The 13,376-nt window shown below is 59.5% G+C and overlaps 5 protein-coding genes across 5 annotated transcripts; 2 read left to right on the plus strand and 3 right to left on the minus strand.

Moving 5' to 3' along the window:
• The first annotated feature begins 770 nt into the window (after positions 1 to 770).
• On the plus strand, positions 771 to 4,908 carry SDRG_01030 (hypothetical protein). Its single transcript, XM_008606538.1, has 13 exons — positions 771 to 1,805; positions 1,860 to 1,989; positions 2,036 to 2,386; positions 2,433 to 2,513; positions 2,567 to 2,680; positions 2,730 to 3,343; positions 3,385 to 3,592; positions 3,640 to 3,867; positions 3,912 to 4,103; positions 4,151 to 4,271; positions 4,320 to 4,633; positions 4,684 to 4,725; positions 4,774 to 4,908. The coding sequence occupies exons 1-13, from the start codon at positions 919 to 921 to the stop codon at positions 4,789 to 4,791; spliced, it is 3,300 nt and encodes a 1,099-aa protein (XP_008604760.1). The 5' UTR covers positions 771 to 918; the 3' UTR covers positions 4,792 to 4,908.
• A 406-nt stretch (positions 4,909 to 5,314) lies between these two features.
• On the minus strand, positions 5,315 to 6,253 carry SDRG_01031 (hypothetical protein; the record flags this gene model as incomplete). The annotated part of the gene is made up of 1 exon (XM_008606539.1): positions 5,315 to 6,253. One exon carries the CDS (start codon positions 6,251 to 6,253, stop codon positions 5,315 to 5,317), a length of 939 nt encoding a protein of 312 aa, XP_008604761.1.
• A 459-nt stretch (positions 6,254 to 6,712) lies between these two features.
• Positions 6,713 to 8,852, minus strand: SDRG_01032 (hypothetical protein). Its single transcript, XM_008606540.1, has 6 exons — positions 8,626 to 8,852; positions 7,945 to 8,577; positions 7,474 to 7,899; positions 7,142 to 7,427; positions 6,981 to 7,091; positions 6,713 to 6,924 (listed from the first exon to the last, which is right to left on the minus strand). The coding sequence occupies exons 1-6, from the start codon at positions 8,833 to 8,835 to the stop codon at positions 6,731 to 6,733; spliced, it is 1,860 nt and encodes a 619-aa protein (XP_008604762.1). The 5' UTR covers positions 8,836 to 8,852; the 3' UTR covers positions 6,713 to 6,730.
• An 830-nt stretch (positions 8,853 to 9,682) lies between these two features.
• SDRG_01033 (hypothetical protein) lies at positions 9,683 to 11,398 on the plus strand. Its single transcript, XM_008606541.1, has one exon. The coding sequence runs from the start codon at positions 9,737 to 9,739 to the stop codon at positions 11,294 to 11,296; it is 1,560 nt and encodes a 519-aa protein (XP_008604763.1). The 5' UTR covers positions 9,683 to 9,736; the 3' UTR covers positions 11,297 to 11,398.
• Positions 11,376 to 13,300, minus strand: SDRG_01034 (hypothetical protein; the record flags this gene model as incomplete). Its single annotated transcript, XM_008606542.1, has 10 exons — positions 11,376 to 11,516; positions 11,571 to 11,840; positions 11,883 to 12,060; positions 12,114 to 12,279; positions 12,325 to 12,388; positions 12,437 to 12,601; positions 12,651 to 12,752; positions 12,799 to 12,924; positions 12,965 to 13,093; positions 13,145 to 13,300. The coding sequence occupies 10 exons, from the start codon at positions 13,298 to 13,300 to the stop codon at positions 11,376 to 11,378; spliced, it is 1,497 nt and encodes a 498-aa protein (XP_008604764.1).
• Between the last annotated feature and the right edge of the window lie 76 nt (positions 13,301 to 13,376).

The following is a 13,376-nucleotide window of genomic DNA, read 5'->3' on the forward strand; positions in this document are numbered from 1 at the left end:
AGTGTCGAGCTACAGATCGAGTCTTCGAATCCGAAAGAGAGCGATTGGGTCCACGAGGTGCAGGACCGAGGTTGCTCCACAATTAGAGCTCTATTGGAAGCGGAGAAAGGCTTGTTGGTTCATCACTAGTGGCCGATACTGCCAAACACATTTGATGTATTTTTTCAAAATCTGTCAGTCACCGAGGAGGTGATTTTGCCGAGACGCTTGCAGCCGGTCGAGCCCGTCGCATCGAGGCGTACTTCGAATGGAACTGCCGTTTGCATATAGAGCAATTTGAGACTAGGTGGTGATGGCACCGACGATTTTGTACGCGCCAGTGTCGAGCTACAGATCGAGTCTTAGAATCAGAACGAGAGTACACTAGTACAATGCTTGCTATGTTGGATGTACAGCGCAACCACATACTAGATCAAGTGCTCTGCTAAGCCGAAGTCCTAGTTTGCATTACCACGAATATCAACCTGTCGACCGCCTTTATTTACATAGATGAGCAGACCATGACGGTCGTTCACATGCTAAAACGTTGTAAGCTGGCTGCACCCGGACGCGCAGTCCTTGTCGACGAACAGCGCGGGACGCGACTTCCTGGTCGTACTCGACAACTCAACTTGAGGCGGCTGGTTTCCAGCGCCGGTAGAATCGCTGTGTTGGCGAAACCGTCCAAAATCGCTTGACCTCAAAGGGCGTTGTGTAGGGGGCCTAGCCCTTTTACTTTTTTTCTTCGATTTTGAAACAAGCGATGAGTAGGTAATAGAATAAAAAGGGCGCCTAAAAAATCAGAGTGGTCGCGTCGATGAGATGCGGTGGCGGCAAGCATGCCCGCGCGCCCGTCGAAGGCTCGACTAAGCGCGCGCGAACCTTCGACTAACTACGAGGTGGCTTCCATTTTCCAGAGAGCTCGAAGCAGAGGTGACGATGGAGGGCCGCTTCGTCCTCAAGCGCGCCGGCCTCGGCGGAACGGTCGCGTACGAGCTCGACGCGGCAAATGTTACGGCGGCCTTTCCCTCACACGACATCACGGCGGTGCTCAAGGCCATGGTCGAGGTGTCGCTCCGCGACGTCGGCGATCTCGCTCCCAAGGACGCGCACGACGTCGACACCGCCAAGCTCAAGGCCTTCTTCCCGGACGGCGTCCAGGCCACCGACACGATTGTCGTGCTGCCGTACAACGACGTGCGCGCGCAAATGGTGCTGCCCACCGATCTCCCGACACTTCCTCACGGCCACCGCGCTGCGTTTCTCGGGCGGGTCAAGCTGGAGCTCGCTCCGGAAATCGACCCGACGCGGTACATCGCCATTGGTGGCCAGCAACTCGACCTGCTCCTTACGGGGAAGCATCGCGGCAACATGCTGTGGAAGCGCGCGGTCCAAAGATTACTGGATGCCTCAGCTGCTCCGGTCGGCCAGCCTCGCATCGGTCAGCCGACGACACCCCAGCGTATCGGCGCGCGCCTCATCAAGTCTCCGTCCGCCCGGAGCTTGCAGCCGTCGCGATCGCCAAAGTTGATTGAATTCATTCCACCGCCGTCGCCGGCGTCGTCGCCTGCAAAGAAGAAGAAGGCCGGCGCGCGTCTCCAGGCGGCGACGCAGCTCGACCCGATCGCGACCATGAACAAGGCGTTCGACGACGCCAAGTCGCCCAAGACGCTGGAATCGTCGACCAAAACGACGCGCGAATTTTTGCTACGAGTGCTTTTGTCCGAGACGCCCGAGTTCCACTCCAAGATGTCGACCGCAGATACGTACAAGGAGCATTTTGACGCGCTTCTCATTTCGGAAGCCCAAGCTGCGATCCTCTCGGGGTACATTTGCTCTCGATATCGCACGATTATCTCATATTTTCCGTGCAACTGCAGACAAACAACGCTGCCTGCTACGGTCACATCGCTCGTGGCCTCGTTCGAAGGGGTCTCGGACCCCAACGCGGCGACGTTCGAGACGCAGGACGAGCACACGCTCAACGTGAGCGACGTTGTCCGCCTCAATGTGCGTGCATCGGCTGCCTCTTTCCATCTCGCCTACATGCGATTAGGTTGACAACTCGCGCCATGCCATTGGCATCGTCGAGAGCGTGCGCGGGCAGACCATCGACGTCGTCTTCCTCCAAGCGCACAAAAAGGCGCTCGACCTCCCAAAGGCCAAGGCGATCGAAGCCAAGGTGGTCGTGTCGTTGGTGACGACGCTGCGGATGCTCCACGGCGTCGGCTCCGTCGACCAGCTGCCCGAGCACTTGCGCGACGTCGTGCTCAACCAGTCGAGTGCTACCGCAACTCTCTCGGTGCTCAAGACTGCCGCGGCCACGCTTCGCGACGTCATCAAGAGCTCAACCGGGGCGCTAAAGCCGTCGACCAAGGGCAAAGGCAAGAAGACGCCCAAGAAGAAGGTACATTGCTTTCTTTGCAGTGTCTCGCGCTACCTCCATGCGACAGATGGCCAAGGAAGACGAAGACGTCGTGCTGACGCTTTTGGCCGAGCTCGCCAAGATGAAAACCTCGGTCGAAAGCCTCGAGGTACGATACCATAGTCTTCTTTGTGTCTCAATGTCTCAACCTATTCTATCTAGGCGACCAAGATCCATGAAGTCGTGGCCGAGCTTGTCGACAAGGCCAAGGCGCCCACCGAAGCGATTGCGATGGCAGCGGCCACCCTTACCAACTTTTACACGTTGCTCATGACGGTACACCTCTTGCTTCCACTCTGCGTAAACTTACATCTTTGTGCGCTAGCCGTCGCTCTACGACGTGGACGGCGCGGTGGCCGGGCTCATCGCGACGGAGGTCAACTCGTCGCAATTTCAGGCGCTGCGTCGCGGCCTCGGCAACCTCGAGACCGGCATCTCGCTTTGGAAGGGGCCGCCGGGTACCGGCAAGACGACAACGATCTGCGCCCTTCTTTCGTCTCTCCTCTCCAAGGCGTCGCAGTCCAAGGACCGGTTGCCATGCGTCCTCGTGACCTCAGATTCCAACGCCGCGATCGATGAAATCATCGAGCGCGTCTTCTCGGTCGGCATCTACCTCGTCGGTCACGAGACAAAGGTCCAAGCGCAACTGCCGCGCATGGAAGGACTGGGAACCCCCCCGCTCACGGCCGTCAAGATGGGCAGTCGACATCGCGCGCGGGACATTGGCCTCGCGACGGCGGCTGCGCAGTACAAGAAGGAGATCAACGACGCGCTCGACAAGCTTGGTGACAACGACAAGCGCGCCCTGAACCTCCACGTCGAGAAGGATATGAGCAAGTGGAAGCTGTTGGCGCGCGTTGCGGACAAGGCCAACATCGTCTTCGCGACGCATTCGTCGTGCGCTGGTTCCGACATGACGCACAAGCTCCGGCATTCGGGGTGCGCCTCTCTCACCCGATGACTACTCATTGTGTCTGTAGCTTTGACGCGGTCATTGTCGATGAGTGCGGCCAAGCGACCGAGCCAAGCTCGCTTCTCGCGCTCCTCGCGCAAGCCGGTCGGTTCTTTTTCGTTGGCGACACCAAGCAACTCGCGCCGACGGTGCTGAGCGACGACGCCAAGAAGCACGGGTTTGCCGTCTCGCTCATGGAGCGCCTCGAAGCGTATCTGCCCGTGACGATGCTCACCGTACGTACCACAATGCTCGTATTTGGATTCTCACGCAACACTTGTAGGAGCAACACCGCATGCACCCATTTATGAGAGCATTTTCGGCCGAGGCCTTCTATGACAACGCCTTGACGGACGCGCCGGCGATCGCGCGACGCGTGCTGGCCCAAGACGCAGCCATGTACGCCCACCCGATGTTCCAGCCGCTCACGGTGATCGACATTGCTGGCACCGAAAAGCTCGTCGGCACGTCCAAGTACAACGAAGCCGAAGTCACGTTTTGCATTGACCAGGTCGTGAGTCGCGGCGCACGTCAAGCTGACATTTCTTTTTGTAGATTGAGCAACTCATGGTGACATACCCGCGTGTCCAGAGCGGCGAGTGGAGCATCGGCATCATTACGCCGTACAAGCCGCAATTGCACAAGCTTGTGGACGCCATTGACGCCAAGGTGGCGGCTCATGTTGCGGCCAAGGTGGACACCACGCCGTGGACCCGTATTGAGGTGTCGTCGGTCGACGGCTTTCAGGTACCTCTCGCTATCGACGGTCGTTCGGTGACGCAGAACCAACGTAGGGCCGTGAGAAGGACATTATTATCGTCTCGTGCGTCACGAGTGGCAAGATGGGCTTCCTCGCCGACGACCGACGCACGAACGTCATGACATCGCGCAGCCGCCGCTTCTGCCTCATCAACTGTTACGCGTATAGTCTCTGGACGACGCTAACGCTGCATGACAATATAGGCAATGCCTCGGCGCTGCAAGGCCACGCGACGTGGCAGAAGCTGTTTATGCACGCCAAGGACAAATGCGCGTTTGTCGACGCCGGCACCAAGAGCTTTGCGACCGTGTGGGCCGAGACCGAAGCGGGAGATGAGCTCAAGACCCGCGTCGACCACCAGCACGCGACGCTCCGTGCGATGCTCGAGCAACAACGCGTCGATGACGAGGAGGAAAAGGCGGACCCCGATGAGGAAGAGAAGAAGGGCCCGGACGAGGAAGAGACCACAGACGAGACGCTGCAGGACGGCAAGCGCAAGCGCCGCGACAGTCCCAAGGTACGTCTCTGTTGCAACGTCTTATGGATCGCATTCGACTCGGCATCTAGGGTCACGACACTCCCAAGAAACGTCTTGGCGCCGCGCAAGGGGTAGGGCTACAGTGAGACGTCGCCCCGATGGCTCATGGGAAAATGTAGAAGGCGCGTCGAACGTGACCGAGGACGACGCACGCCAGTATGCACGTCACCAGCCCGCGGACCGCGCGTGCGCTTCACATTATTTAATTCATATTTAATGCGTATTTAACACAAACACCTGCATCTTGATTGCTATCGCTGCTATAGGCAAACTACTGTTCCAGTGCGCCACAATATAATTGTCCCTTGAGGAATCATGACATCAAGACCACGAGTGTGGCCATCGACGCAGGCCACTGGGCAAATACTCATCATCACCATATTTGCTTCGTGCACGCTCATGACAGCGTCGTGAAGGGAAATAAGGTTCACCCAACCACCATCAAGCCACTCCTAGCGTCTCTCAGGACCCTAGTCCACGATGATTGCGGAGCTTCAGCGGGCGCTTCACTATCGCCTCTTTTTTTCGACGTCACGTTAATACGGTGCATAAAGCTCCTTCACTCGGCCGTGTGGATCGTGATGGGTCCTTCCTTCTTGCGGCTGCAGCAAAGGTCAAAACCAAACCCTTGGCTATCAGCGACAATATTATTTTACTTGCCTAGTGCATCCACTGCCAGAGCGGCTGCGCGATTGGCACGTCAGTGAGCGCGGCGAGCTCGGCGTCAAAGCGCGCCCACTGCGCAGCTGACGGCGACCTTCCTTGCGCAGTCGCCACGTCCACGTAGTGTTTCCAGTCGCCGCACTCGCCCTTTCGAAAGAGCATCGCGCGCATCGAGTTGGCATGCGCCGCTTGCATCGCCCGGAACGACGCTTGCGCTGCAACAGCTTGGCGCTTGGCGGGCGTCAGCTTCGCGAGGCCCAAAAACGCTGCTAGCACTTCGAGCTGCGCGTCAAAGTCCGACAGAAATGCTTCATAGTAGAGCACGAGGCAGTGGGAGGGGTAGGCGTTGACGTAGGCCTGTAGATGCCGCATGTAGCCAAAGTAATCGCCATAAATCGCGTCGCAGTTGGCGCCCGGGAGGAACCGGTCGAGGCTGCCAACGTTGTCCGTCGTGGTGCACCACGGAACGGTGTGGAGCTTGTTCTGCATGCAATGCAGCGAGACATAGACGTCTTTCGGGTTGCGCAACATGATGAGCACGCGGCCGACGGGCGGCGGCAGCAGGTCGGCGCGGAGGTGCGAGCTAAAGATGCGCGGCGATGCCTGGTGCAAAATATCGTCGAGCGTGAACGACGGAAAAGGCGGATGGCCCGTCTCGTCGCGGTGGAGCCACTCGGGGTAGAGCTGGCCATAGGCGACTGCAGCGTCTTTGTCGGCATCCAACGTCGGAATGTCACCGGTGGCGTCGACGCGCGTCACCAAGTAGAGGAGCTTTTGGAGGTACGTCGTGCCGCACTTGGGGTACGTGAGCGCGAGTACATCGTCCGGGCGAAACTCGTGGACGCAAAACGCGAGGTAGCTCGCTTCGTCAAAGAAGCTGCTGACGTTGACGCCCTTGTAGAGCTTGCGATCCGGCAACCCGCGCGGTCGATCCATTGCGCCTCGTGGTTTCTCGAACGCGTGTTTGGTTATAGAAGAGGAGGCCTGCGTTGTTCTTGCGCCCGTTGGGACGAGCCAGTTGCCAGTCACAGCGATAGCAAAGAATCCCGTTGAGCAAGCCTAACGGTCGGACGACGCCTCCATCAAGGCAGTAGGAGCGATGATTAGGTGTCGATGACGAAAGGTGGTGTCGGCGCGGGAGGTTGGCGGCAGCATGCTCGAGACAGACTCGATCTACTTGATCGCTACAGTGCTCCAGAGCACTCTAGCTCGTGTAGCGTCCTCCAGGCGGCTGCTGACGTCCCAAGAGCTCGTGCACGTTGGTGTGAAGTGACAACTGTGAGCCAGAGCTCGTCTGTCGCCACTCTTGCTTGTCAACCAAGGAAAATAAGTTCGTATTTCCGTCGTTGTCAACTGAGGGCAGACGGCGTCTTGGGCGAGGCACCTCCGAATATGGCAACGACTTTGGTTATATTAGGCGAGTGAGACAACGGTGGTTTGGAGTTTGCGGAGGAGGCCGCTCGGCATGGCGAGCTGCGCCGGGGGTGACAGACTGCCAAACCACAAGAGCACCGGACTCAAGTACTCTTTGGCGAGCGTTTTGGCCGAGACGCGACTGGCAACTTCAAGAAGACCGACGGCTGCGGCAGCGCGCAGATGCGGATCACCTACAACCATCATACATTCATCATAGCACCATAGTACATAATACATAATATCATACAGTGGGTGTTTTGAACGACGGGCAGGAGACGCTCGATCATGCTTTTGGCGGCGTTCGTGTCGGTGGCTTCGTCTGCACACGGGTGCTCGAGCAGCGTCGCCGCCGTCACTCCTACAACCATCAATCTATCAATGTGTCGAGTCGAGACCAAATGTGTTTACCGAGAAGACGCACGCTCACGGACGTCGTCTCTGCCAGGAGCTCTTGCACGGACGGAAACATTTGCATGCATTTTGCGTAGCCGTGCACGAGGCAGAGAAGACGGAGACTCTCTTGCATCTCAAACAGCATCGTGTCGGTCGGCGCGCTCGTTACAAAGCCAGCAGCGATCGCGTCGGCATCCGCAGCAACCGCGCCGCTGCAGAGCGCGTACATGTCTTGAATCGGGGTTATTTGCAACTCGGTGTGCTCGTCCACGCCCTCTCGCGCCGCCACGAGTGTGCCAAGCTACTTGCTCATGAGCCATTCTCCCCAAAACGGACGACAGACGTACGAGATACCGCACCGTGATGGCCAAGAGCGACGTCGACGCCTTTGCCCCGAGCTGCGTCAGCGCCAGTGGCCAGCTCTCGGCGACTGCGACAAAGTCAAAGAGGTGGCGGTTCGGCGCTGCAAGGCGGTCGAGAAGAAAAGCGGTCGTAGCCGCAAGCGACCCGATGCGGCGGCTAAAGAGCGTGTGCACGCGGCACCAGCCCACCTGGAGCTTCATCGGCAGGTTCTTCTTGCGACCAACGTGCTGCGTGATCGTTGCGAGCGCTACGGCCGCGTCGGACGGCGTCGGCGCCACTTGAGAGAGGACGTCGACGTGCAAAGCAATGTCTTTGCCGATCGGCGCGGTGGCCACGAACGCCGACGCAACGTCGGTGATTGGAATTTGGTGGTGTCGCATCGCCTTGCGCAGCTTGGGCAGCAGCATCAACTACGAACGACAAGAAGTTAACATGGGAAGAACTACAAGTCGTACCGAGGTCGCGACTTTGTCTTCGTTGCCAAAGACAGCCCCGTAGAAGAGAGCGAGGATCTTGGTCGCGCGGTACGTTGTGCTGCCCGATGACATGCTCGCGACCTGGAGAAACCGGTTGATGTTCTGGGGCATCGACTCGTCACGCTTGCGCTTCTTGGCGGTAGGCGCAGCGTCTGTCGTCTCGGGAGCGGTTGTTGTCTCCGTTGTCGGCGCCGTCTCGGTGGGCGTTGTCGGCGTCTCGGTCGGCGGTGCCGTTGTCGGCGTCACCGTCGTTGTCGCTGTCGTCGTCGTTGTAGAGGGCACATGCGTGGTCGGTAGCGGAAGCGGCGTCATTGCCTTGGGCGACGCACCCGCGGCAGCCCGCCCAAGAAGCATGGCTACAGTCTTGGGCTCGTCGTCGTCCGAGTCGGTGTCTGAGCCCGTTGCAAGGATGCCAGAGCCAGCGTCCGAAACAGAGTCGTCGTCGTCTGAGCTACTGCTGCTTGCGTCGTCTGATGCTGGAGCGTCGTTTTGTACGGGCGTGGCCAGCGCTGGCAGCGGGTCGGCGACGGCGCGTACTACAGTTGGCGACAGAGCACGTTGTACGGGTTGTTGTCTAGCAGCCGCCTCTTGCGCTCGCTGCAATCGAGTGACCTAGTCTCGCAGGCTATACATGTGTGTGCGCGCATGGCAATGGCGTACCTCGACGCGGAGCTTGGCAATGACGCGGACATGGTCAGCATTCATCGCCTGGAGGTCGGCGTTGGTCGCTTGGAGATCCTGGATCGTCTTCTGCGCGTCCTCAACCTGGAAGCGGTACGAAGCAAGCTTCTCCGCGGCCTGCTTCATGCGCAGCTTTGTGAGCGTCTTGTACGAGCGGAGCTTCTCGAGCTCATCGTTGGTGTCGGCCATGCTCGACCGGTGGTCCGGAAGGGAGAATCGAAGTAAAAAGCGAAGATCGCGAACATGTTTAAACATAAAACCGCGATTCGGTTAAAGGTTAAACACCGGATCTCGGGGTTCGAATGCACCTCTGCAATGCGCACCCGTGATTTGTGTTTGCTGCCGAATGGGAGCTAGCCGGGCTGCTGTAGCCGGGGCTATATTGCCACTCATGGAGAACCAAGTGGCGCTCTTCACGTACACGCGCACGCTACAATACAAAGGGCATGCAGATTCCGAAATGACAGATTCCGGCGTCTCTCTTTGACGCTCACGTAGCGCGAGTAGCCACAACTCATTACTTGCTTCTGAGCAGTCGTGGGTCGAGTCGTCCAGCGCAAGGAGCATCTACCGCGGCCTTTTCTCCAGAGCGATATAATTGCAATGTTTGCCAGCACTACTAGTTGACGCGTCAGCGTACCCTACACCTAATTCCAGCGCGGGGCGGTTCCTTCTGTGCAGTTCGACCTGGCATCGACCCTGCATTGTCACGGAGTCTGGTGCGCACCTACAACTGGTGTAACCGGTAGCTTCAAACGGTTGTTAGCTGTTTGTTTGTTGTTGTGCCGCTCGCCGGAACCAGATCGCGCGCGCGGTTGAAAGGGGCATGTCCAAGGCCGGAAGCACTGCCACGACGACTGTCCCAGCCCAGAGTCTAGAGCTCAGCGCCAGACGATTTGTACGCAACTACTCTATGGGAATACTTTCGGTCGTCGTGTGTAGACGATGCTGGGTTGCGTGTGAGTTTGCACTTCTGGCGCGGCTGTCCTTCGAACTTCGACACGTGGCAGCCACGATCGGCGTTCCGCACTTGCACGTGGGCGACGACGTCCACGGTTGGCGCCATGGTCTATGAACGCGGACATTACACATGGCGCGCGCCGTAAGTAGGAATGCAGCCATTCTCGTACTTTCTAGCATGACGCCGACGCAGTCACCGACACCGGCGCTCGAGACGCCGTCGTCGCCCTTTGCTACCGCGCGGACGTGGGCGTGGGCACACAAGAAGCTGCTCAGTGCGATCGGTGTTGCCGCCGTCGTCGGTACCGTCCTCGCCGTCGTCACGATCGGCCCCGAGTTTGGCGCAGCGGCCCGTGTCTCGACCGGTGCGAACGGCGCTGGCATTTGCTACGACTCGACGGAAAACGCCGCCGACGTCGAGCGTCATTTCGGCATCATCAAGCAGCGCTACTCGTCCGTGCGCACGTACAAAGTGACGTTCGGTGGCAAGAACATGATTGACGTCGCCGCCGACGCCGGTCTCTCGATCGCGGTCGGTGTCTGGATCGAAGGCGGCAACTGGGACTCGGAGCTTCAAGCTGCGATTGACGGCACGAAGCGCCATCCCGGCAGCGTCAAGGCCATCTACATTGGCAACGAAGAGCTCCACAAGGGCTGGGGTGCCGGCGCCGTCATCGACGCCATCAACAAGGGCAAGTCTGCGATCCGGGCCGCGGGCATCAACGTGCCTGTCGGTACCGTCCAGATCGACGGTGACTTCTTGAACAACCCGCAGGTCGCCGACGCCTGCGACTCGATCGGTGTCAATCTGTATCCGTTCTTCAGCGGCGCGGCGTCGATCAACGACCCGATGGGCGATCTCAACGCGCGCTGGAACGCGATCACCAACAAGTGGGGCGGGAAGGCGCGCATCACCGAGTCGGGCTGGCCCTCGGCCGGCGGTGCGTTCAACGGCCACCAGTGCACTTACGACAACGCCAAGAAATACCACGACTCGTTCAACGACTGGGCGTCCTCGAACGGCGGCGACACAACCTACTACTTTATGTTCAAGGACGTGCCCAACAAGGGTGGCTTTGAGCAGTCCTTTGGCGTCGCCGACACGCAAGGCAAGTGGAAGTTTGGCGGTGGCCCACCGGCACCGCCGACACCCGCCCCGACACCGGCACCGACGCCGGCCCCGACACCCGCGCCGACACCCGCGCCGACGCCTGAGCCAACGACGACGGCACCACCGACACCGGCACCCACTACCGAGACACCGGCCCCGACGGCGGTGGCCAACACGACGCAGCCAAGCGCGACGCCCAACGTGACGACCGACAACGTTAATGCAACGGGTTCGTACGCCGGGGCCATCGATCTCATTGCGTCGCCCGTGCAGACGCTGCCCGACGTCGATGCGACGCCGGCGCCGACGGCCAAAGTCAATCAAATCGGTGGCAAAGACACGAACGGCGAGACCAACACCGCGTCGACGGGCGACGCCTCGAGCTCGGCCGGCGGCACGGTGCTCTCAGTCATGCTCGTATGCTCGATCGCCGTCGGTGTGAGTGCGGTCGCGTTCCTCGTCGTGCGCAACCGCAAGCGCAACCAGGCCCTCGAAGACCAAAAGGACTTTTACACAACCGGCCACCGCGACCACAGCCTTGCGATGCTCAGCGGTCGCGAGAGCGCCGTTCTCTTGTAACCCGTCTGGTGTTGTGCTAATAACACTTTTTCGTTGTGTTGAAGTCGTTGTACCACAAAATGAGTCGGCGCTTGTGCACCTAGGCGAGCGACTGCAGGTGCGCGAGGCAGTCGTCGGCCGACGCCGACGGGTGCGCCAGTTGGAACGCGATGGCCTTTTCTTGCATGACGCGCACCGCGGGGCCCGGCGGCAACTGAAGCCGCGCAATCAAGTCCTTCCCCTACCCCCATATATCGACAGTGAGCTGGTGCGCCGAGGATGGCAGCGATCGTACGTTCAAGATGGGCTTGAGGTCCCAGACGCGGTCGAGCGATGCATCGGCCACAAAGGCGCGCAGCGCATCGTACTTGGCGGCCGCCGACGCCACCGACGTGCCACCCAGCACCGTGTCGTACACGTAGGCAACGTCGGCACAAATCGACCAGAGGTCGCCAACCTGGCGTAAGAGCAGGCCAACCGCCACACGGTCCAGCACCACGGAGCGAAATGGTTCGACCGACTTGAGGATGACATTGGCCACGTCATCGGCGTCCTTGGCGCGCAGCTATCGGCACAGGTCACGCTTCTGTGCACGATGTAGTCGTACCTTGAGGCTGTCCTTGATGATGTAGTGCGACGCCAGCACGGGCTTCTTCTTTTGCAGCACAAAGTACGGCGCCAACGGAAGCAGCGTCGCCGAGAGCATCTCGAGCTTGAAGCGGTGCAACGCCGCTTCGTCCATCGCGCCGGTCTCAATTCGGAGCGCATCCCGATCTGCCAAGAGCCTGCCGCGTCGGATACATCGACACTAGTTCTTAATAGAAAAAAGGGCACGTACGCGTGCATGGCGAGGGCGCAGGCGACCGATTGCTCCCACGTGGCCGCCGGCAGCGTCGCGGGTTCGTGATCGCCCATCAGCAGCGATGACGGCGGCGTAAACACGCAATCCATCAGTCCAAACTCAAAGAGAAGGCTCAGCGCGCGGTCCGGGTGCGCCGACGTGCCTACGTCGCTTGCAGCATGTGACGACGACGCGTCGATATGTGTACCCGTGAGCATGCCCGAGAGCTCCTTCCCGACGCGTTCGCGTGACACCTTTTTACGCAAAGCGTCCTAACACCACCATAATTACGTTATAACAGCCTTGGGTTTGTGAGGTACCTTGACTTCGGGCAGCACGAGCACACGCGTGAGCGACTCGTCGAGTGCAAACTCGAACCGCGAGGCAAACCGAACCGCCCGAAGAATGCGGAGCGGGTCGTCGAGGAACGTCACGCGAGGCTCGAGTGGCGTGCGCACGAGACCGTCTGCGAGGTCGGCCAGACCCTAGTCAATATCCTCAACCACATGTTGTTGTTGTGGTCGAGCGGAGTACCTTGAGCGTGTAGTCTTCGACGCTGCCCGTGTTGAGGTTGTAAAAGAGGCTGTTGATGGTAAAGTCGCGTCGTTCGGCGTCCTGCAGCGGCGTGCCAAACTCCTAGCGTAGCAGCATGATGACGCAGTGGAAAGAACGGCGTTGGCACCATGCTCGGTATGCGATGTGCTTCGTTCTCAGCGTACGTTTCGGCGCGGAGGTTGACAAAGTCGATCCAGCCGCTGCCGAGCTGCATCGTTGCGGTCTCGAGATGCTTGCTTTGCTCCGGGTTGGCCTGCGCAGAATGATAGGATGCAGTGGTGTAGGCGGCGTACCTTGATGATACCGACAGAGTGCGTCGCGTGGCCATGCTGCACCTCGTACGTGTTGACGAGCTCGGCAAACGCGGCGCCCGTCATCTTGTCGAGGACAATGTCAATGTCGTCGCTGCTGCGGCCAAGCAGCTAGACGGGCAGGATCATGAGCGGTGCACGTTGGCGGTCGGTCGATGGCACCTTGTCGCGGACCCAGCCGCCGGCGACGCGGAGCGTGAGACCCGCGCCCTTTTGCGCGTCGACGTCCAAGAGGAACGCGAAGAGCTTCGCTTCGTCCGGCGTCAGCGTCAGCGTCGGCGTCGTCGGCTCGGCCATGCTGTCACTCTTCCGCTTCATGGAATCAAATGCCATTGGCCACACAAACACATTCATTTTGGCCAATCAAAAGCATCCAAGAAGTTTGGCCGCAGTC

Source organism: Saprolegnia diclina (assembly GCF_000281045.1).
Source record: "Saprolegnia diclina VS20 unplaced genomic scaffold supercont1.2, whole genome shotgun sequence".
Lineage (NCBI taxonomy): Eukaryota > Oomycota > Saprolegniomycetes > Saprolegniales > Saprolegniaceae > Saprolegnia > Saprolegnia diclina.

What these genes read in the sequence shown, in the direction of transcription:
- SDRG_01030 (XM_008606538.1), top strand. Translation starts at nt 919, where the DNA reads ATGGAGGGCCGCTTCGTCCTCAAGCGCGCCGGCCTCGGCGGAACGGTC. An exon ending in CAAGCTGCGATCCTCTCGGG is followed by an intron (nt 1,806 to 1,859) that starts GTACATTTGCTC and finishes GTGCAACTGCAG; the next exon opens with ACAAACAACGCTGCCTGCTA. An exon ending in CGTCGGTCGACGGCTTTCAG is followed by an intron (nt 4,104 to 4,150) that starts GTACCTCTCGCT and finishes GAACCAACGTAG; the next exon opens with GGCCGTGAGAAGGACATTAT.
- SDRG_01032 (XM_008606540.1), bottom strand. Translation starts at nt 8,835, where the DNA reads ATGGCCGACACCAACGATGAGCTCGAGAAGCTCCGCTCGTACAAGACG. An exon ending in AAGACAAAGTCGCGACCTCG is followed by an intron (nt 7,900 to 7,944) that starts GTACGACTTGTA and finishes TGTCGTTCGTAG; the next exon opens with TTGATGCTGCTGCCCAAGCT. An exon ending in CCATCACGGTGCGGTATCTC is followed by an intron (nt 7,428 to 7,473) that starts GTACGTCTGTCG and finishes ATGAGCAAGTAG; the next exon opens with CTTGGCACACTCGTGGCGGC.
- SDRG_01033 (XM_008606541.1), top strand. Translation starts at nt 9,737, where the DNA reads ATGGCGCGCGCCGTAAGTAGGAATGCAGCCATTCTCGTACTTTCTAGC.